General features: G+C 45.8%; 1 protein-coding gene across 1 annotated transcript in view; it reads left to right on the forward strand.

Annotated features, from left to right (window-relative positions):
- The window catches only part of PTPRT (protein tyrosine phosphatase receptor type T), a 475,914-nt gene that overhangs the window by 284,876 nt on the left and 167,938 nt on the right, over positions 1 to 23,100 (forward strand). The window contains exons 8-9 of the mRNA XM_065691506.1: positions 15,045 to 15,341; positions 16,840 to 16,949. Of these exons, the coding sequence (XP_065547578.1) occupies positions 15,045 to 15,341; positions 16,840 to 16,949 (407 nt within the window). The remainder of the gene's footprint in view (positions 1 to 15,044; positions 15,342 to 16,839; positions 16,950 to 23,100) is intronic.

Raw genomic sequence — 23,100 nt, forward strand, 5'->3', positions numbered from 1 at the left:
CTGGTATTTCAGCTGATGAGCTAAGTAAGACTGATTTATGGTTATTCCTACCTGGGTATTAATTTCTGCTTATAATAAATGCACCAGACATGTGCTGTCCACTGCAGCTGAATGCAGCTTTATTTCACTTTTCAAAGCCATCTCCTAAGAAGCTGGATTTGTCACATCTTGGTTAGGAGGATAATCTTCGTAAGAATATTAACCCTGTATGTGGAAATTTCTGGGTCTTAATTTCTGGTTCTTTCTTCCTACATGACTTGTTTTCTGGCTGATGGGCTGTACATTTACAGTATACTATGCACTTTTTATTTCTCATTGATACTATTGTTGCCTACTGTTTGTGGACAAGTGCTCAAGTTAGTTTAAACTACCTTTTGGAAACATACCCCAGAAGAGAATGGGATTCAGCAGGAGAAAACAGTCCCGTATGTAATGAATTTCTCCAGTGGCATTTGCAAAGTACATGGAGTTTCAGTGGCTGCAATACAAGTATATGCAATCTATGCACTTTAAACTAGGTTGGTATAGGTAAGCAGGTTGAGCACACCTTGGAGGTGGCAAGCATCTTGCTTTGCATCCTCATTACTGGAGATTAAAATCTCCTTCCTCTAGGAAGGAATAAAAAGAAGGAAGCTTTCTTAATAAGCTGTCAGATGTGTGTATGCTTTGACAGGGTGGTACACGATGTGAGGAACTTCCTCATTGCTTTGTAGTTCCTCCACATTATCACCCAAGACTGCTGCGGTATCAGCACTTCCTTTGCATGCCGCTTTGCTTTTGATAGAAATGGATTAAGCAGTAACAGTAATGGAAACGATTTATGCAGGGGCATGTAAAATAGAATTTCACACATAATGCAAGTATTTCTTGTATCTCATCTGGCACAATGACCTCTCTGTTTGCAGGGTTGGAGGTTCATCCTTCAGCACCAGGAAGTTCCTAGGTGTATGAAGCTGAGGCCTGTAGCCCCTTTTGTTGGTGGCTCTCAGGAATTCAGCTGGATGAAGCCCCTGCACAGGGGAATGGCTGTTGCTTTGTTCTCTGTTCTCCCATCGACCATGAGCCCCATGGAGTCGTAACTGGGTATGTTGCCTCTGCTGAGGCAGCCTGCATGGGGATGCATTACTCAAAGTGACTCTGAACTTCTTGTGGCAGTAATGCTGCTGACAAGAATTGAAGTTCCAAATTTGAACTTCTGGGAGTTGGAATAGAAATCTCCTTATCCTACTCCCTGTGTAATAACATTAACTTTTCTTTTGCTGTACTTCTGGAGCAGTTGCTATGGAAGTAAATCGAGAGATTAGTGCTGTTTGGGGAATCTGTGACTTGGAAACTCTTCTCAGGTTCATTTAGTCTCCATTAACCCTTATGTGGCTTCCTATTAAATACACACTGTTGGAATCATCTTTACCATACCCAGTCGTTGATAGAGAGATTGAGAGATGGAAATACATTCCCTCTTCATCTTAATACACATTTTCTTTAATTGATAATCACATCATAGTTACTGTGTGAGAAAGTGGTGCCTTTTTCTTTACCCAGGTAGTTGATGCCTGCCACAGTTACTTAACAAAATTTGGCCTGAGCCTCTTCTGTGTATATAATCCAAAGGGTATCTTGTGAGCAAAATATATACATTTTGGTTCCCATTTAAAATGAGTGTCTTAGGTCCAACAGTTTCCTTGTTCATCTATGTGGGGATGGGAGTCTCCAGCTTTTACTTTGGAGTTTTGCAGTGGCTTTAGCCCAGCAGTGTCACAAATCACTGCAAACTTTAAAAATGCAACATTCTAATGTGGAATGAGAAAGCAGGAAAAAATCATCTTGGTTCACACAAAAGGTCTGGGCTGTGTCTGATGGGTCTGCTACGACTTTGTAAGTTACTTCAGGGTGTTTTCTCAGGGTTTTTAACATTTTCAATACAATTCATGTAACTGGAAATCACCTTTGACACTATCACATCTCATAGCCTCATATTGCTACCCGTTATTTTGTAAAATCTTTTTTTCACATATATACCCTTACTGAGATCTACTTTAAAACCTAAGTAGATTTATTTGGTTTTAACCTAGCCTTCAATCAGAAGCTTATTTCTCCTGGCATTTGGAAATACAGGACTGTATGTTTTATACTTTATTGGTTTTTACTGGCTCTTCATTTTTCACTAAGAATATGAAACCAAAGGCAGATGGCCCTTTCCTGTCCATCAGCCATCTTCCCCAGAACCAGACCCCTAGATTATTTCATCTTACTTGCCTTTTAGGCAAGTTGCTGTACCATCAGTGGTTGATCTGGGTTAGTTGCCTGTCAGGCCAGCTAAGGTTGTGAGAATGTTGGGGAAAGAAAGGAAGTTGATGACTCTTGGTCCTGATCAGTCTCATAAACTGTCTGTCTTTTACATAGAAGTTACCACCACTACTCTCTGGCTACAGGAAAAATTCGTTCCTGTCCAGAGTTGCTGGAGGGTAAACCAAAGAGAAGACATGAACCCCAAAGCCATACTGGAGATGGAGGGCATTATGATTCATGGTACATTCTGGAGATAGCTTGCTGAGTTCATCCACAATTGTATCTGAAAGCCATCAGGACTTGCAAACTACTCAGATGAATGTGAGTCATCTTGTGAGCATGTTGAATATGATGTGGTGGGATAAAGGGATGTTAGCCAGGGCAGAAGGGATTCATACACTCCAACATCCATCAGCGCCTAGGTCAGAATCTGCCATGCCGTTTCTGTGAGTCAGACTGGCAGACGAGGATGCTCCAGAGCAGAATTTCTAACTGAAGTAACTAGGGGCTGCCTGTTTTGCATATAGATTGAAGCATATATTTGAAAACTTAGCTGAGAGAGAGCACAACAGCAAAACTCCAAGTGCAGACCATGCCTGTGGACAGCCAGCACTTGGCATATGCTGGCATTGCCCCTTGTATCTGATACAGAACCAGCTAGTGAGCAGATGTTCATGGACCTGGTGCTGTGTGTGAATGCTTGGAAATATCCCAGGCACCACTGGGATCACAAATTCAAATCCCAAACCTTGTTCTATTATAGAAAAAAAACCACCCCAGGATGTTGTGCCATTCATCATCCCGTGCAACAGATCCCCACAGTGTGCTGCTGCTTATTTCACCAAAAGAGCCCATTTAGCTGCTTAAGTTACAGCATAAAGTTATTTTACATTTTACTGTTTTCTGCTACTTTCTCTTCACATAATTTCTGAGTGAAATAATTCTGTTTGGCTGATTGATTCAGGAATTTGACTGTCACATTGGAAGCATGACATTTGCAAAGGCATACTAATGGACTGTAAATGCATTGCTGTAAGTTTTAAAGTGATATTTTTAATGTCGAGGTGGAGCACCAGTATCTCTTTGGGTAAAATCTATTGCCCCTAGAAACAATATTTTAAAGTTTAGTAATATTCATGACTACATTCCCTATGTAATTGCATCACTAAAAGAAAGCCAATGTGCTTTACAGCCTGGCCTTGTCTGACTCAGCTTTGCAGAGACGTGAATTTTACAACAGGCTGTTGAAAAAGAGAAAAATAGTGCTGGAGCAGATGAATAAATTAAATGCAGTAAGTTCTAGCTGCAGTGGTCTGGAACTTCAGTGCTTCCTCTCTGCCTGGTCTCGTAGTGGCTTTCTGGTCCAATCTATAGCTGACCATGATGCGGCTGTGAACTCAAATCACGGTCTTGCTCACATCAGTACAGCTCCCCCTTACAGAGTGCAGCTTGCAGCTTAATGGCCTTATTGGCCAACTGAATATTGGTGTTATAAATTGGATGGTTCCTTTTGGAGCTGAGGAAACAGGTATTTATCAAACATACATATTTGGAAGTGCGAGTGTTTATTTAAATTCACCATATTACTGCAGATCTACCTTTAACAGCACTCATGCTTAGGGTCTTGGGTGGTACATGGCTGCTGGTAAGGTCATCTCTATGATGAGTTTCAAAACTGAGGGCTTTGATCACTGAGGGGGATACTATTTGCAAGTCGAATGGCAGCCTTCCATTACTGAAACAGGGGGTCTGCAAGAAACCTGGAGAGGGGCTTGGGACAAGGGCCTGTAGGGACAGGCCGAGGGGAATGGCTTGAACCTGCCCGAGAGGAGACTGAGATGAGCTCTTAGGCAGAAGCTCTTCCCTGTGAGGGTGCTGAGGCGCTGGCACAGGGTGCCCAGAGAAGCTGTGGCTGCCCCATCCCTGGCAGTGCTCAAGGCCATGTTGGACACAGGGGCTTGGAGCAAGCTGCTCCAGTGGAAGGGGTCCCTGCCCGTGGCAGGGGTTGGAGCTGGATGAGCTTTAATGTCCCTTCCAACCCAAACCAGTTGGGATTCTATGGTTATAATGTCTCTGCCATGTAAACCACAGGCGTGACGTTTCTAGTATCCATTCATTGTAAGATTATCCTACTCGAGTTTTAAGTTTGGAGTGTGTGTATTCTCGTATTTGAGTAATTGTAGCAAGTTTTGTCTGATGCCTGCACAAATCAGGCCACTTCAAAAAAAAGAAAGGTGCGCCAGGCCACTCCTTGTTACATATTCCTCTTGAGCAAGACAGCAGGACCCTGATTCCAGACATTGCAGTGGTTGTATGTGTGCAGCAGAATGAAAAGGAAGCAAGTCCATGTCCTACAGTGGAAACAGGGGGTGGCAATTAAAACTATCTTACTTTTTCTCTCAAGCAGAGCATGAAAACCTTTTAGTGCAGAATGAATGGAGACCAGCAAAATGACATTTTTATGGTCTCTGGACCACCAACGTGCTTTAAGCTCTTCAGTGGTGCTAAGAGTTAGTAGTGGAAATGATACACTGTATTTGTATTTATACACACATATAGTGGAAATTATGTGTATTTAAAAGTTGTGGGAAATGGCTAATCATATCACCAACCAGCAAGCAGCTCACCTGATAAAAGGAGCTGCAGTCAGATACATCCCACAGGCCATCATTTGCTCAAGGACAAATTGTGTGCTCTATAGGAAATACTCTGGCTGCAGCCAGAACGATTTGAGAGAATGTGCCTGATGGAGCTACCCTCAACTGCTGCTCTCAGAGGGCTCTCTTGAAAATCGGATCTGTAATGGATATTATGCAGATTTGAAAGAAAAAATGAAACAAGCAACTTTTTGATCTGCTTTTGATGTTCCATTCAGTTGCTTTCATCTCACAGGATAAAAGTAATTGAACAATAATCCCAAAGAGAATCAAATACACAAATCAATAAACTGCTCTCACAGGAGAATTTAGTTTGATGAGTGTGCTGGTACCTAACACTTCCCCAGGCTGTTAGCTTTCCATTAGGTGGTCTTGTAGTCTTTAATAGAGATAGCAGGATCTAGATTGGAGAACATAGGCAGTGAATAAGACAGATACAGAAAACAACAACAGCTTTTTACCTCCTTTGGTTGACATCCTAAATCTTCATTGAGTGCTGAGAGCCAGTTACTGACTTCTTATTTTTGTGTTCATTTGTGAAATATAAAGAAAGCAAAGGTCTGGTGCTTCCAGTAGACATAATAGTAGAGTAGGCAGTTGTTAGACAGGCTGCCTCTGGTGATCATTCTCCTATCTTCACATCACCCTCTGTGGTGGGCAGAGAAATCTTTGGTCCTTTGTATTCCTTTTCTCTGCAGTGTTTTCCAGTGAGCTTGGATCTTAGCTTGTATTTTTATCTGTTATTATTTTGAACAATTTCGTATGCAGTCTTTAATAAGTATTTTGCTAGTCCTCCTCACCTTTGTGTCAGGTGCTGATAGGCAAAAAGAGAAAGAAAATCCACATTTCAAGTTCTTGAAGTCCAAATATGAAAGCAAGTTGAACATTACTGTCTTGTGTGCACCTATGACAAGGCTTGACCCACCACAATCTTTCTGTGTGATTGAATTAGATGAAATGGGAAAGTTGTAGCCTATGTGTCCAGTAGGAGGTTAACAGATGGTAATAGCTAAGCCTTCAAAAGACTGCAGTTGCTCTCAGTTCCTCTTGTCCTGTCCAAAGTTAAATTAGATATTAGAAGCGAAAGGAACCTTAATCCTCTAGCAAAAATGGTTTCCCTACCATGTTCAGTCAGTCTGAAGGGGAAATGTGCTGGACTTGAACTTAGAACTGATGCAATGTGTTGGCAGAAAGAAAAGGGGAAGCAGGTTTATAGAGGAATTGGGAGCAGAAGGTGAGAAAGATAATTGAGTGGGGCAGCTGGGCACAAAGAGCAGGAGAGGGAGCTGGGTTGTCCTTTTAGGATGAGTGTAGAACATATGAGCAAGGTCTGAGACTAAGACCCAGTGGCTGATAGGGGTCAGGAGCACAGGCTGATGAGGAGCTGTGGTCCCTGTTGGAGGGTGGATTGGAATGGGCTGGTGACTCGGATGGAATAAGAAGGCTTGGAAGCAGATGTAGTTGAGGATTTTGAGAATGCAGTAAGTGCTAGAGTGGAGAAAAGTCTAGGATGAGGTAGGCAAAAGATCAGTGGCAGTGGAGGGTATGGAGCAAGAAAGAGTAAAGGAATAGAAGAACATGTCAGTAGATAATCTCAATCGTGACCAAAGTTAAGTCTTGTGATTCTTTTGCTGACCGGTGGCACAGCTGAAGATATACATGGCTGCAGCCTAATGCTGTCTGCTAGTCAGAGCATCAGTGAGTCACTGATTTGACAGGCTGTGTTGGCACTTACATCTGGTTTACTTTATATGTGTGTGTACTTGGGGAAGGAAGTGCTCCTGTGGGGAAAAAACACTCCTCCAGTAGAGTGGTCCATGGGCAAGAGGCCCAGGGCTGCTTGGGAACTGCGATGGTCTGAAAGTGTGGGTTTACTCTCAAAGGGAGGCTTGGGCTGCCCTAAGGCACCAGGATACTGCAGGGGGTGATGGGCTCTTTCTGAGTCCCTGATATCAGAGACACTGAAAAATCTCTGGAAGTCCTTGGGCACAGTGCATAGGCACAAATAACACAAAATTCCCATTGTATATGCAACCTTAATTCTGACAGGACCCAGCACTTGGTTGCTTCACATTGTAGCTGTAGTGCTTGTGGGTTTTAAGTTTCATAGATTTTCTGAAGATGAAGAGGGAGAAGAAAGTGATTGTCTCTGTAAATCCTGAGAGATTAGAGCTGAATGGATGCCAGTTGGAGATCCCTGATGTTTCTAATCTTGACACAACTTATAACTGTCTGGGGAGCAGATGCTAACACATTTCCAGTAGGATTAGTGTTATTTTAATAGCAAAGCAGGAACTATTTTTTCTCTGCCCTTCTTTCTTGCCTCTGCTCTGAACAGAAGGAAATCATTAATAGCTGGAGGAAAACCAACCATCCAACTGACTTTTTCAGCACTTATTCTGCGTAGGAATATTAGAGGAAAATGAAATTAGGAACTGTATTTTCTTCATGTAAATTCAGTGGTATATTATATGCACAAACAGTGTGGCTCCCCATAATGCTGTCACAACTCGCGGCCCGGTGGTGCCAGACTGTGGCAGGAGTTATTAGAATGTTTCAGTGACATATTAACAGATCTTTTCTTAGAAACTCTCAGCTTTCCTTAACTCACTTCCAGCCAATGGATTTCCAATAAGCATCTACCTCCTGTCTCCTCTTTCCACTTCCAAATAGACTCTTTCAGGGCACAGTGGTGCATTTGTGTGGAAATGGCTTTGCTGAGAAATTGAAAGGCAGGATCTGGATCAGTTCCCTGCATGAGCTTTGCAATATCCCTGAAAAGTGTTGTGGTCTGTATTTGGTGCCCAGAGCATTGCTTAAGCTAGTGAGGGGAAAACTAATCTCTTGCACTTTCGTTGGCAGCACTGTCTCATAGACAGATCCTAATGGGGTGGAAATGAGCTCAGCTGCCTAATTCTGTTAAAAACATAGGCTTTTTTTCACACATGAATACTCATCTACTTCCTTCTAGCTTTGTTGTTAAAGCCATGGCAGCAGAGAATCAAACCATAGTTGCAGCAAACAAAACACACTGCCTTTTTCCATTTCAGTTCTTTTTTTTTTCTTTCTGTATGCAGTCAGCCAAAGCCTCAGTTCACCCAGAAAAAAAAAAAAAAATTCTCAAGTATAAAGATTTTGATGTGAATAAATGAGCTGTTTCCCAACTTTTAGGCATGACTTAGGAACAGCTTTAAGGTTGCCCAGAGAAGCTGTGGCTGCCCCATCCCTGGCAGTGCTCAAGGCCAGGTTGGACACAGGGGCTTGGAGCAAGCTGCTCCAGTGGAAGGGGTCCCTGCCCGTGGCAGGGGTTGGAGCTGGATGAGCTTTAAGGTCCCTTCCAACCCAAAGCAGGCTCTGAGTCTGTGATTCCACAAAAATCCCTTCAAATATCATCAAGTGCATGGAATCAGTGAGTAGCCATCATACAGAGATTCCCCATATAAAGCTCCCCATCAGTGATGCAAAAGGGAGTTACTGCTGCTCCTGAACCTGAGAAAAATGGTTTAGGTCAATGAGGATATTTCATTAGTGCCCACAAAGCTGATGTGTAATGAACTGGTAGCTTCTTCTGCTAGAGCTGCAAGGAGATCTGGAGATGCTTATTTATTACTTTTGCTTTGGAAAGTCAGGATTCTGAGAGAACACAGAATTCCTCTTGCAGATTACACAACGGAAGCCATAGTTGCAAATGTGAGAAAGCCCATCTGCAAGAGCGGTGCTTTTCTCTGCCGCTCAGAACAGTTCAACAGACGCATGACTGGGTGGAGGAACCTCTATTTTTCCCTCCTATTTTTATTGCCTTACTTATTTCTATGGCAATAATTTCTTTTTTGTCAGGAACGAGCTTCTATGTTATTCTGATCTCCACTTATCCCAATTGAAGCTGACAGCTGTACACAGAGGAAGAGGCAATAAAAATAACTGCACACACATGGTAGGAAAATAAATAGTTAAAATCTATATGGAATAAAATGAGTCTGTAAAAACCCCACATTTTACTTGTGCTTCACACAACCCTCAAGTTTACCTGGTTTGGAATCTCACTTTCATTGGCATATTTAATTATGCTTTTGTATCTAATCAGCAAAATGCTCAATAATGTACATTTTGTTCCCAGCCATGGAGTGCCACTGCTCTGGGTATCCATGATAGATGACTTTAATAAAACCAGTAATTACCCTTTATTGTGGGTTTAAATTATTATTTTTAAGTTGGTTAGGGAACAGCAGTTTTAGCTACAAGAGAAGAGAGCTTTCATTTCACCACTTCCTAACATAATGACAAAGAAATACGTTTAAGCAGGTGCTAATATACCTTTTTAGGCAGTTGTGCTTCATTAGTGAGTGGTTGTTAGCAAAGAGAGGTTTGGGGCTCTGTTCCAGGTGTAAGGAGCATGAGCAGAGCTGGGAAGTGATTTCTGTGTGACTTCAGGTACCTGCCAGTGTGTGGATTTTGAGTCTGTGAGAGCAACAGGCACGTTTGGGAGCTTACTGAAACGTCACAGGATGTTCGATGAGATTTGTAACGTATCAAATATTTTCCCTTTTATTATTTTTTTTAAATATCTTGGGTTTCTTCCAGTGCAGAATTTAAAGTAAAATTTGCAACTAAACCAAAAACCACATCAATCAAAACAATCAAAAAATGAAGGAGATGTGCTGTGAGCTGAAGTAAAATGATCACAACTGCGGCATGCTTTAGATGAGACATGAGGGGAGAAGCTCTTCCCTGTGTGGGTGCTGAGGCGCTGGCACAGGGTGCCCAGAGAAGCTGTGGCTGCCCCATCCCTGGCAGTGCTCAAGGCCAGGTTGGACACAGGGACTTGGAGCAAGCTGCTCCAGTGGAAGGGTTGGGACTGGATGAGCTTTAATTTCCCTTGCAACCCAGACCAGCCTGGTACTGCATAATTCTGTTAGCTGAGCTCAGTCCCTGACTTGCCTAAGCACATATTCCATTCTCTGACTTATTTCATGCTTTATAACAGATTCATCTGTATGGCAGGGCTCCTTCTTCATTGCTCAGAGAATGCCATAAAATTACGTCGGTAACATGGTTCAATGTGAGGTGTCCCTGCCCATGCAGGGGGGTTGGAATTAAATGATCTTAAGCTCCTTTCCAACTCAAACCATTCTGTGATTCTATGATTTTAGTTCATCAGCTTCAATGATGCCTATTTCTTTCAGTATTACTTGGGATTTAGTTGATTACAGGTATCTCAACAAACAGGCTGTTTGTTCTGCAGTGATTGTTTTGTATCAGTTTCCTTTTTCTCCTCTCTGTTGCAGTGTCTCTCAGAACATACCTTTCCATCTAATTGCCTGCTTTCAGCCTTGTCTGCACTGACTTTAGAAAAGTGATGAGAACTGAACTCATTTAAAAAAACCCTAAAAATGAGATCCAAATACTAGGGTGATGTTCTTTGTGCAGAAAAGGGCAAAGCCAAAACACTTCTACAGCACTGAAAGACCAGTGAATTCTGCTTAATCAGTGGTTTTATCTGGCATGTCTGAAAAGGCATTTCTAGCACATTCAAGAGCATTGAAATGTGATGGGCAGCCAGTGTGTGCGTTATGCTGCTCAGCAAAGGAGCTCTGTGACAGACAGACACACAGCACTGCAGGGATGGACAGGCCTGTCTGTCATCCTGAAATGGCCATGTATAGGATATAGGATGTGGGACGTTAATGGAAAAATTTCTCTGTCAGTATCTCTGACAGTGAACAGCACACACTCAGAGGGGTGGTTTTATGACACACAAGAATTGTGGATTTAATGCAAACTCCTTGAATGCTTTTGCTTCGCTTATTTTGCTGTGGGATTGGAGTAGGTGTTTCCCTAGGCCTGTTTCATCCTGTGGAAATTTGAGGAGGAAGAGGAGGAAAAGGGAATAAAGTTGTGATGGAGAAGGCTTCAGACCTAATAAAAAAAGCCTGGAGGAGAGTCATTGTCAGATAGATTGTTTGAAAAATACAGTGAATTGTGAAAAGAATTGATACAAGGGCCTGTAAGGACAGGAGGGTAATGGCTTGAACCTGCCCGAGGGGAGACTGAGCTGAGCTCTTAGGCAGAAGCTCTTCCCTGTGAGGGTGCTGAGGCGCTGGCACAGGGTGCCCAGAGAAGCTGTGGCTGCTCCATCCCTGGCAGTGCTCAAGGCCAGGTTGGACACAGGGGCTTGGAGCAAGCTGCTCCAGTGGAAGGGGTCCCTGCCCGTGGCAGGGGTTGGAGCTGGATGAGCTTTAAGGTCTCTTCCAACACAAACCAGTCTGGGAGTCTATGAAGCTCTCCAAGCTACACTCTGTCCTTAGCCCAGGGAAGCAGATTTCTGACCCAACAGTGATGTGCAGCGTTCAGAGACTGCATTTTCTGCCATCACAATTTTACGGAGAAGTTGACTTTTATGGCTGGTTTTCCATTTTTCCTTATTGTAACAGATCTCCTTTTGTTCACTGTAGCCTTCTTGCTCATTGTGAAGTCAGAAAACCAGAGGGGGATTTAGATTAATAGTGACAATTGTCTTTGCTTTATACCCCTCCATCAAGAGAAGAACAGAGAGGAAAGGCAGTGATGGTGAAACCCTGGGGTTTGAACGTGAAGCTCAAGTTGAGCAGTGAAGTTAAACAGAGACAATTGTTGTCCCCGGGTTGACTATCTGATGCAGGAGCCTAATTGGAAAGCGTCCTTGCTGTCACTAAAGACAGAGCAGAAGGTGCCCTTACTCATCTGAGGCCTCATGCCCATGTCTCCTAACCCTTGGAGAGCAGGAGGCAGTTTATTAGCTGTGCAGTTGTCCACTGATTGAACTGGTTTTCCCAGCAGGTTACAGAGACTGCGAATGCACAAACAGAAGAAAAATGTGTGTGACAAGAGCTTTCTGTGAGCCCTCAACTGATGCCTTCTGATAGAGAAAGAGTAGGAAAATAAGTGTGATTCCTGCCTTCTCCTCAACACACCCTCACATAAGCTCATCAACCAGTCACTCCCACCAGAACAGGCCAACACCCCAGTAAGGTCCCCATCCCTTTCTCCTAGGCAGACTGGGAGAAGACAAGGACAAGACTGGGTGTGTTGGTAGTTTATAATGAGACCAAAACATGTGTTCTTCCAACTACCAGCATGGTAAGTCCTCTCTCTATGGCCCAGGAAATACTGAAATCCATTTTAATTTACAAAATATAAAATTGGTATCAGAGTATGGTTGAGAACTTCACAGAATATTTCATTCTCGTGACAAATCAAGACAGTGGCCACTTGTCAAACAACAGCAGCAAAACTCCTTATGATGGCAATTAGGATAAACCTTGTGTTTTCCAAATACATTGCTCTTGTTCTACAGCTGGAAAACCAAGCAGTCATTTCACAGAATCCCAGACTCGTTTGTGTGGAAGGGACCTTAAAGCTCACCCAGCTCCAGCCCCTGCCACGGGCAGGGACCCCTTCCACTGGAGCAGCTTGCTCCAAGCCCCTGTGTCCAACCTGGCCTTGAGCGCTGCCAGGGATGGGGCAGCCACAGCTTCTCTGGGCACCCTGTGCCAGCGCCTCAGCACCCTCACAGGGAAGAGCTTCTGCCTAAGAGCTCATCTCAGTCTCCCCTCTGGCAGCCTGCTGTCACTATGATCTGTATGGCATCATGGTCTCATTTTTTTGACTGGACTGAAAAATGTCACAGTTTAGGGCTATCGAGCAGAGTACTTGGGAGAATGTGACATGTTCTGTGATTGTGTAGTGGGTCTGGACTGTGTTTGTGATCTGTGTTTTAGCTTCTTGCTTTGGAACTAAAGTCATCTGCAGTCAATAGGCTGGGTACTCTATTGAAAATATTGTGTTGCAAAACCCAAGAAAGGCCTCAGGTTGTATCTTTTACAATAAATTTTGGGTAGAATTAGAAACTGGTTGGTACAAGGCAGCCTCCAAGACTTACAGTTTTGGGTGTGAAAGGAAAGGGCAAATGTGAGATAAGCAAGCTAATAACTGCAGGTATTCTTCCACAGTCCAGGTTTTGGACATCTGACTTGGTAAGGTAATGCTGAATTAGAGTTGTTCCTTACCCCCTGATAAAGTCAGCACATCTGACATGAATAAACCAAACACCCTCAAATTACCCGTACATTTCATAACATGCCTGACTTAAAGAAAATAACTGTAATTTAAAGAACAGTGTAGCATTAACCTGGAGGTTAATTGCCATCTTCAGCTACATCCTTGTCTTGCCATGAAATGTTTTTCCTGTGGCAGCCACATTCTGGGTTGGGGTCTTAAGTGGATTATTTTGTGTAGAGTTTGGAAGGACGAGCATCTTCATCTCTTCTTGGTTTTCTTGCCTTTTGATACGGCTTGGAAGGAGGTTTGTGCTTACCTGTATGGGTTCAGAGGCTGAGACATCACACAGTCATTCTTCTGCTCACCTTATTTATCCATCCAAGTCATCTACAGAAAGGTTCTTTTATTGGGTTTATAATACAAAGAATGATTATCACCTAATGTGTGTAAACTGATGCATCCAAACTTTCTAAGTTATGATTATTTTGACATACTACTAAAGAATCTCATTTAAAGGTGTGTTTTCTCTGTGCCAAGGAATTGACGTGACTGATATGGGATCCTAAGCCAGTTGCTCGCTTCAGCCCACTGGTCCTTTCATATCCATCCTGTTTCAAAAGTGGCTGCATCTATATAAAGATTCCGAGTTCTGTTCCGTTTTGAGGTAGCTATTTTCCCAGTGCCACTCACTAGGGTTTTCTTGGAAGTAATACAGAATATGCTGGTTATTATAGTGTATTTTCTGCTTATGCATTAGTAGATTGAAGTCAGTGCAGTGGGTGCTTTACTTTCAAGAATTACTAGAAGGCTTTTTTTCACTTCAATTATCTTTCCAAGAAGCATAAGTAGCATTCTGGAGGCCTTATGACTTTTTTTGCTCCCATGAAAACATTCTCTTCCTTTCATAGGTCAAAATTATGAGAGAATATCAGAAATAGGCGAAACACTGAATTGTGCTGGAAACCAGGAAAATTTCCATCAAATGATGTATTTTCTGATTCCCTTGCTTAGATCTATACTGAGCTAAAAAGCAAACGAGCCGTGCAAGTTGAGGAAATGTCAGATAAGCAAACGATGACATGGGTAATATTGCTACCATCTGACAGATCTCAAACACTGGTTTTACTCATCCTTCATTCTCTATATCCCCCTGTCTAGCGGTGCATGCATTTATGCTTTATATAAAGGACATTTGAGTTATGCTGTTAAAAATAAGTTAAGGAACAGCAGGTGAAAATGATTCCTCCACATGAATATTCAGCTGTACCTCAGTCAAATACTGTGGAAGGGATGATAAAGAGCTGGTGGGGCCAAGGCGTTGATAGGATCTAAAAGGAAAGTTTTATTGGCAGAAGGTGGAGATGACTCAGAACATACCCAAGGAGCAGTGTGATCTACTCAGATGTGCCATCGCCAAAGCATCCAAGGGTTTGGCAAATGGAGGTTGCAGTACGCTGGGATGTTGGAAGTCTGACAGTCAGGCTCCTGATCTTGATTCTTACACTCCTGTGCTTTTGTCTCTGAGCAGAATGGGTTTGCGGTAGGCAGGAGCGTGTAGGAGCTACATAGCTAAGTTGAAAGCTGAGACTTGAGTTCATCCCTTCTCTGGCAGCCATTTCCATGTGTCTGCATCACTAGGGCTGGACTCACCAAGGTAGTTGGGCACCTACCTTTCTGAGGCTTAGGGGTTTTATTGTTTGGTTTGGAAGCTTTTTTGGTTGTTTTCTGCTGCCCTTTGTTTTAGTTAAGAATGAAGCGAGTGTGACTTTCACACCACTTACCTGATGGACTCACGCTGCCACTGTCGAATTCAGTGCGGTTTCACAGGAATCAGGAGCATGACCATTCAAGGCCCTGTGGCAGGGGAGTTTTCAGGGAAAACTCAGGAGCCAGGATGTATTTGTGGCTCTGACGTTCGTTTCCCTGTCACTTACACGTTGTAAAGACAGGAACATTCAGAACTGTGAAATGCTCACATACTCTGACAGGAAGCATATTATTGGATAGCTGACTTCTTTTAATGTCAATTAATGAGTTTTTTCCTCTTTGCATGCTCCACAGATCCTGTCCATGGACCACAGAATGTGGAAGTGGTTGATATCCGCTCCCGGCAGCTGACGTTGCAGTGGGAACCCTTTGGCTATGCGGTGACCCGCTGCCACAGCTACAATCTCACCGTCCAGTACCAGTATGTGTTTAACCAGCAAAAGTTTGAAGCAGAGGAACTCATCCAAACCTCATCTCACTACACCTTGCGAGGTCTCAGGCCCTTCATGACCATCAGGCTGCGGTTGGCCCTCTCGAACCCTGAGGGTAAAATGGAGAGTGAGGAGCTGGTTGTGCAGACAGAGGAGGATGGTGAGTTGTGTTGGGTTTGCTTGTTCTGGGAGAAAGACTTAATATTTAAAAGCTGTAAATAACAACATAACTCTTTGCCCCATGGAAGTTATAAATGGATTCTCTGGATAGTGTGTGTTATGCAATATTTGTAAGTGTAAATAATTCCCATTCCACAGCTGTGGAATGAAACAGCAAGGATCCCCAAGGTGCTTGAGTATGACAAATGCCAGTCTGAGCAGTTACCAAACAGCAGTAGCTTTAATTCTGTAGAATCATAGAATAGTTTGGGTTGGAAGTGACCTTCAGAGTTCATCTAGTCCAACCACCTGCAATGAGCAGGGACATCTTCAGGTTGCCCAGAACCACATTCTGCCTGGCCTTGAGGTTGTGTTTTGAACTACCCAGGACTCAGAGAGCAGCATCCTTTCCACGGAAGTGGGGTTGGAACCAAATGATCTTAAGGTCCTTTCCAACCAGAACCATTCTGTGATTCTATGATATGGGCAAATGTAATTCTGGTGTTTGTTGATTTTTCTTGTGCATGCACATCGCTGTCCCATAAAAAGAAGTATAGCATATTCTTTTCCACACTGTAGCTGTTCTTAATACTGATCTGGATGTAGCGTTTTATATATGTCTCAGAAGCTATATTCATCCAGTGCTAACTCTTCCATTCTGGATAAAAGAACTGTTTTCCGGAAGTACTGATGGAAAGCTTTAAAGTGTTATTATCCCATCTGAGCTATTTCGAGGACTCTCACAGATGACAAGCCTCCATTCTGTCTAATGTGTTAAAGAAGAAGTTCTTCCTCTGCCAGAGCTGGAAGGAATTGCTGTCCTAAGTTTCTCCTGTTCAAAGTGGCTCTTGCAGCCCATTATATCATCCAGGGGGACATAAGAGGATGGCAGATCCTTCAGGAAAATGAGCAGGGTTTTCATCAGGCAGGTTTGGGAGTGCGTTTATTAGTTACCTTCCACAGCATTCAAGTTTTGCTTGAGTAAGTGGATTTTTTAGCTGGCCTTGTAGCCATAATGAAATATAAATTTTGCATTGTTACTTTACTGAGGAAATCAATCTTTCATATTGATAAAGGTGTGCAGCCCAGTAGCATCTTTATGCCAAGGTGCAATCTGGCTGTTTAGGGGGATAGAACTTTATTGTGTGGGAGGAGAAGGACACATTAATTCCCTGCTGCTGTTGTGCTGCGCTTGAATAAGGACATACTGAAATTAGCTTTATACTTTCATGCATTCTGATTTTATTTATCACTTAATGGTTAGATGAGGGTGTTCCTATTTGAACCATCGGTTAAGAACAGGCCTTTCATATGGTTTGAACCTTGGCAATGATGGTGCCTTGAGGTTTTTGTGGGGTTTTTATTATATCTATTTAGCTATTTTGAGCTCTGAGTTCATGTCTGGTGCCTTTTGGTGTCTTCTGATGCGTGTGCAGCTGGAGCTGTGGGAGCTTCTCACACAGGTTTTTGGTGGTTTGTTTTTTTTTTTTTTCCTGTAGTTCCTGGACCTGTTCCCTTGGAATCCATCCAGGGAGGACCTTTTGAAGAGAAGATCTATGTTCAGTGGAAGCCTCCAAATGAGACAAATGGCATCATTACACTCTATGAGGTGAGGAGAACAGATTGTTGTCAAGGAATACATGCCACAGGGCCCTTTTCATTTGTGTTTAAGCCAATCCTGAGCTCTGAGATTTCAGCAGGTGCTAAAAGAAGCCTGATTAAAATAGAGAAGCTTCTTCAAGATAGTCTGCTGCTATCACTGAAAGTTTTCCAGTTCAGAAGAGAGAAGATCCATTGCAAAATGACAGCCACACATTTCACCTGTCTTGGGTTTCAGTTCCTGCCCTAATTTCATCTGCAGTATCTCCATGGTCAGTTTTCTTTCCTTTTCCTTTTCTCTTGAGGTAAACGTCAGTTAGGTTTTGTACCTAAATACTGCAGTTAATTCCTCTCTGCCTTTCCAAAAGTCACACCACTTCCTGGCAAGCTCAGCAGAATGTAGTCATTAAGACTTATCTTGTAGTGTTCTCACTGGATCTCTCAATGATAATCTATCTAGCCCAACTACGCTCCCTGCCTCCAGACAAAACACACAGCAGGCTACAGGATGATCGCTGGCCATCCTGTGCTGAATGGGAAAACTAATGAATGTGATTAGAGTGTATCAAAGGAGATGCTTCTTGTTAAGGTAAGGAGGCGTTACTGTTGTCATCTGCTTCTGGTGAGACTATCCATAATGTTGGGTACACCAAATATGTGAGAAGAAATATAAAAGGCTGCTTTAGAGGATCATGTGAAATGAGAGAGTGCATTGACGATAATTTCTTAATGCAAATGGTGGACGTACCAACTAGGAGAGCAGCGCTGCTAGATTTAGTACTCGCCAACAAGGAGGGTTTGGTCGAAGTGGTGACGGTCAATGTCAGCCTTGGCTGCAGTGACCATGAGATGGTGGAGTTTAGGATCCTGTGTGGGAGGAATAGAATACCTAGCAAAGCCACAGTTCTGGATTTCCGAAGGGCCAACTTTGGCCTCTTCAGTCAACTGCTAAGGGAAGTCTCATGGGAAAGTGTACTAGGCGGTAAAGGGGCTCAAGATAGTTGGTTAGCATTCAAGGACCGCTTCTTCCAAGCTCAGGATCGGAGCGTCCCAATGAGTAGGAAATCAAGTAAGGGATCTAGGAGACCGGCATGGTTAAACAAGGAGCTGCTGGGCAAACTCAAGTGGAAAAGGAGAATCTATGGATTATGTAAGGAGGGGCTGGCCGCTTGGGAGGAATATAGGACAGTTGTTAGAGGATGTAGGGAGGCAATTAGGACAGCTAAGGCCTCCTTGGAACTCAATCTTGCTAGTCGGGTTAAAGACAATAGAAAGGGCTTCTTCAAATACATAGCAAATAAAACTAACACAAGAGGCAATATAGGCCCACTGCTGAACGAAGTGGGTGCCCTGGAGACAGAGGATATAAAGAAGGCAGAGGTGCTGAATGCCTTCTTTGCCTCTGTCTTTACTCCTGCAGACTCTCCCCGAGGGCCCCGGATTTCTATAGCCCCAGAAGGAGTCAGGACAAAGGAGGAGTTTGCTTTGGTAGATGAGGATTGGGTTAGGGATCAGCTGTGCAATCTGGACATCTGTAAATCGATGGGTCCAGATGGAATGCACCCACGGGTGCTGAGGGAGCTGGCGGAGGTCATTGCTAGGCCACTCTCCATCATCTTTGGTAAGTCGTGGGAAACGGGCGAGGTGCCTGAGGATTGGCGGATGGCAAAGGTCACACCGGTCTATAAGAAGGGCAAGAAGGAGGACCCGGGTAATTATAGACCGGTCAGCCTTACCTCCATCCCTGGGCCCGAAGGGGCTGCAGCTCCGTGGGGGACATCGGGCAATCGTTACGTGAGGCCCTGAGATGACAGAGACACACTTTGGTGCTTAAGTAATCAATAAAACGGGTGAAGGCTGCTCTGGCCAACCACACGGGGCCAGGACCATCTCCTTTGCTCCTTCCCTGTCCCACAAGAAGTCATTGAGCGACGGTAGCAGTGCTCATGTGCTGCAGTTGGGATGTGTCCTTGGGGCTGGAATGCAGCCCTGGCCAGCCATGTGCACCAGCTTGGCTCACAAGGTTGAGCGCGTGCGAGAAGCTTCGCCCCATGCGCAGCGAAGGCTGCGAGGGCAGCACAAGGTGCGGTGCCAGCAGCGTGTGTCCGGGGCTGCCTGCTTGAGGAGGGGTCTGCAGCAGCTCTGCACCTTGAGCTCGCGTGTCCCCGTGTGCATTTGCATGCACACCTCATGCACGCAGCGGCTGCCCCTGCCCGCTGCCATTCTCCTGCTGGCAGCTCCCCCTCCCTCCCCGCTTGCAGGGTCCCACAGGACAGCAGCGGCGGGTGAGCCTGGCTCCAGCTGCAGCCGCCAACATCTGGTATCCCAAAGCACCTCTGGCCCCAGACCTTCTTCACACCCTGCGGGATGGGGACCAAAGGGACCCGTATTTCTATAGCCCCAGAAGGAGTCAGGACAAAGGAGGAGTTTGCTTTGGTAGATGAGGATTGGGTTAGGGAACAGCTGTGCAATCTGGACATCTGTAAATCGATGGGTCCAGATGGAATGCACCCACGGGTGCTGAGGGAGCTGGCGGAGGTCATTGCTAGGCCACTCTCCATCATCTTTGGTAAGTCGTGGGAAACGGGCGAGGTGCCTGAGGATTGGCGGATGGCAAAGGTCACAACGGTCTATAAGAAGGGCAAGAAGGAGGACCCGGGTAATTATAGACCGGTCAGCCTTACCTCCATCCCTGGAAAGGTGATGGAACAACTTATTCTTGACTCCATCACTAGGCATATCAAGGATGAGGGGGTCATTAAGAACAGCCAACATGGTTTTATGAGGGGGAAGTCATGTATGACCAACCTTATAGCCTTCTATGAGGAAGTGACTAGGTGGAGGCACGATGGTAGAGCGGTAGATGTAGTTTTTCTTGATTTCAGTAAGGCATTTGATACTGTCTCCCACAGCATCCTCATAGATAAGCTAAAGAAGTGTGGGCTTGACGATCAAGTAGTGAGGTGGATCGAGAACTGGTTGAAAGGAAGAAGGCAGAGAGTTGTGGTCAATGGCGCAGAATCTAGCTGGAGGTCTGTGACTAGTGGAGTTCCTCAGGGGTCGGTGCTGGGACCGGTGCTGTTTAATATTTTCATCAATGACCTGGATGAGGGAACTGAGTGCACCATCAGCAAGTTTGCTGATGACACAAAACTGGGAGGAGTGGCTGACACACCAGAGGACTGTGCTGCCATTCAGCGAGACCTGGACAGGCTGGAGAGTTGGGCGGGGAGAAACTTGATGAAATTTAACAAGGGCAAGTGTAGAGTCTTGCATCTGGGGAAGAACAACCCCATGGACCAGTACAGGTTGGGGGTTGACCTGCTGGAAAGTAGCGAAGGGGAAAGGGACCTGGGGGTCCTGGTGGATAGGAGGATGACCATGAGCCAGCAATGTGCTCTTGCGGCCAAGAAGGCAAATGGCATCTTAGGGTGCGTTAGAAAGGGAGTGGTTAGTAGGTCAAGAGAGGTTCTCCTCCCCCTCTACTCAGCCTTGGTGAGGCCGCATCTGGAATATTGTGTCCAGTTCTGGGCCCCTCTGTTCAAGAAGGACAGGGAATTGCTTGAAGGAGTCCAGCGCAGAGCCACAAAGATGACTCAGGGAGTGGAACATCTCCCTTATGAGGAGAGGCTGAGGGAGCTGGGTCTCTTTAGCTTGGAGAAGAGGAGACTGAGGGGTGACCTCATCAATGTTTACAAATATGTAAAGGGTGGGTGTCAGGATGATGGAGCTAGGCTTTTTTCAGTGATATCCAGTGATAGGACAAGGGGCAATGGGTGTAAACTGGAGCATAGGAAGTTCCACGTTAACATCAGGAAGAACTTCTTTACTGTAAGAGTGACAGAGCACTGGAACAGGTTGCCCAGGGGGGTTGTGGAGTCTCCTACACTGGAGATATTCAAGGCCCGCCTGGACAAGTTCCTGTGTGATGTACTGTAGGTTACCCTGCTCTTGCAAGGGGGCTGGACTAGATGATCTTTTGAGGTCCCTTCCAACCCTTGGGATTCTGTGATTCTGTGACTCACTGGGAGGAAGGGACGGAAGGAGGTCAAATGCTTGGTTTGGGCAGCAGCATCCAAGAGGATGCCGGGTGCAGGCTGCTCCCGCAGCGACCTGGGCACGCTGTGATTCTGTGATTCCATGGCTGATCCCTCGTATGTGGCCGTGCTTCCCCCAGCTTGAGGAGCAGCCCGAGAAGCTTTGGTCAGCTCTCCACAGGCTGTGCCCAATGGCAGCACCAGACCTGGTGCCCTGCAGCCGCCAAGGAGTCTGTGTGAGCACCCTCACCTTGGGTCCCTCGCCCGTGCCCAGCCCTGCCCACAGCTGCAGAGAGCCCGAAAGAGCCGCCCTGCCAGGGCAGGGAGCCCACATGAGGAGAGCTGGGGTGCCCCAGCAGCCAGCTCCAGCTCCCATGCCCACTCCAGCTCTGGGAACCCAGGGCAAGTGGAAACCACTTGTCTGCCAAAGCCACGTGGGATCGCAGTAAATACAAAGAGAGACTGGGTCAGAAAAACGGCAAGAAATGTATTTACGAATCAACCAACAATATACAATCAAAAAGAACTGTTCTTCTTGAAAATACAACTCTTCTACCTAAACCTACAACTACTCTACCTAAACCTACACCTATTCTACCTAAAAGTAAAACAATTCTTCTTAAACCTACACCTATTCTACCTAAAAGTAAAATAATTCTTCTTAAACCTACACCTATTCTACCTAAAAGTAAAACAATTCTTCTTAAACCTACACCTATTCTACCTAAAAGTAAAACAATTCTTCTTAAACCTACGCCTATTCTACCTACAGCTACAACTCTTCTTCTTGAACCTACACCTATGCTACCTAAACCTACAACTCCTATGGAAAAAACAACAATCTTCTCAAACAACGGCAATCTTCTACGAAAAACAACTCTTCTAAAACAAACTCCTCCAAACGCTGCCCGCAAAACTTCCACCTCCACCAGCCCTGGAAGGAAGAAGCACAAGGTCATTTCAGTGAGGCTACTGATGGTCATAGTGTTGCCACAGGCTGGGCAGAGCGGGGCTCTGCCGTGGGGCTCAGCCCTGGCTGGGGCTGGGAGCCGGGCTCTACGCGATCAGCCTCGGCTCGCGTGTCCCCAAGGCAGCGCAGGGCAGCGCGGTGGCGGTGCTTGTGCCACCAGGATGTGGCCACCGGGCACCGTGTCCCCGTATCAGCGCCGTCGCACGCAGCCCCAGCCCCAGGGCGGCAGCAGCCGACCCACCCTGACTGCCAGCAGTGGATGGGGGGCACGTGCTGCCTTACCACTCATCAGTTGGTATCCATCGCCTCATCCTCCTCCACATCCACCTCCATAGCCTCCTCCTGCACCTTCTCATCCACCTCCATTGCCTCCTCCTCCTCCACATCCACCTCCATTGCCTCCACCTCCTCCACCTTCTCATCCACCTCCATCGGCTGCACTTGCAGCCCCACTTGGGTCCTGCTGGCGGCCTCTTCCTCCAGCTTGCGCATCTGTTGGAACAGCCTACGGCAAAAGGCAAGCAGAAGAGTGCATTGGCGCTGCCCAGAGCAGCGGAGCGCAGCTGTGGGACAGGGCTCTGGGTACCCCGGTCCCCTCTCGCTGCCCGGGCAGAGGCGGGGAGCACTGGGGCCCTGGGCATGTCCCCAGCAGGAGCTGGCGGGAGGCCGGGGGCTCCTTGTGCAGCAGCACCCACCAGCTCTGGCAGGCTGGCGCGTGCAGCTGGAGGATCCTCTGCCGGCTGCGCTTCAGCACCTTGCGGGGCGGTAGCGGCTTGAGGACCTGCCAGAGGAGAGAGGGCAGGGGTGAGCGGCCGTGCTCCCTGCCTGCGGGGCCAGGGCACAGACCCGGCCCCGCGCCTGCCTCGGCACCCACCGGCTCCTTACTCTACGAAGGCAGCCCTTCGCGTCCTCGCCTCCGCAAGGGCTGAGCGCGGCCACCAGCAGGACAGGGATGGATTTCTTCTGGGGCTGCATTTCGTGGCACCGAGTCACGTCCGAGGGGCAGGGCACAAGGCAATAGGGATGGGAACAAGCGGAAAGGGCTGGCACTAGGGCAGAAGGGCAGAAGAGGAACAGGGCAGAAGGGCAGAACAGGAACAGGGCGGAAGGGCAGAACAGGAGCACGGCAGAAGGGACTGGCGGACACAGGTGGG

The sequence above is a fragment of the Lathamus discolor genome, chromosome 11 (assembly GCF_037157495.1).
Source record: "Lathamus discolor isolate bLatDis1 chromosome 11, bLatDis1.hap1, whole genome shotgun sequence".
Classification (NCBI taxonomy): Eukaryota; Metazoa; Chordata; class Aves; order Psittaciformes; family Psittacidae; genus Lathamus; species Lathamus discolor.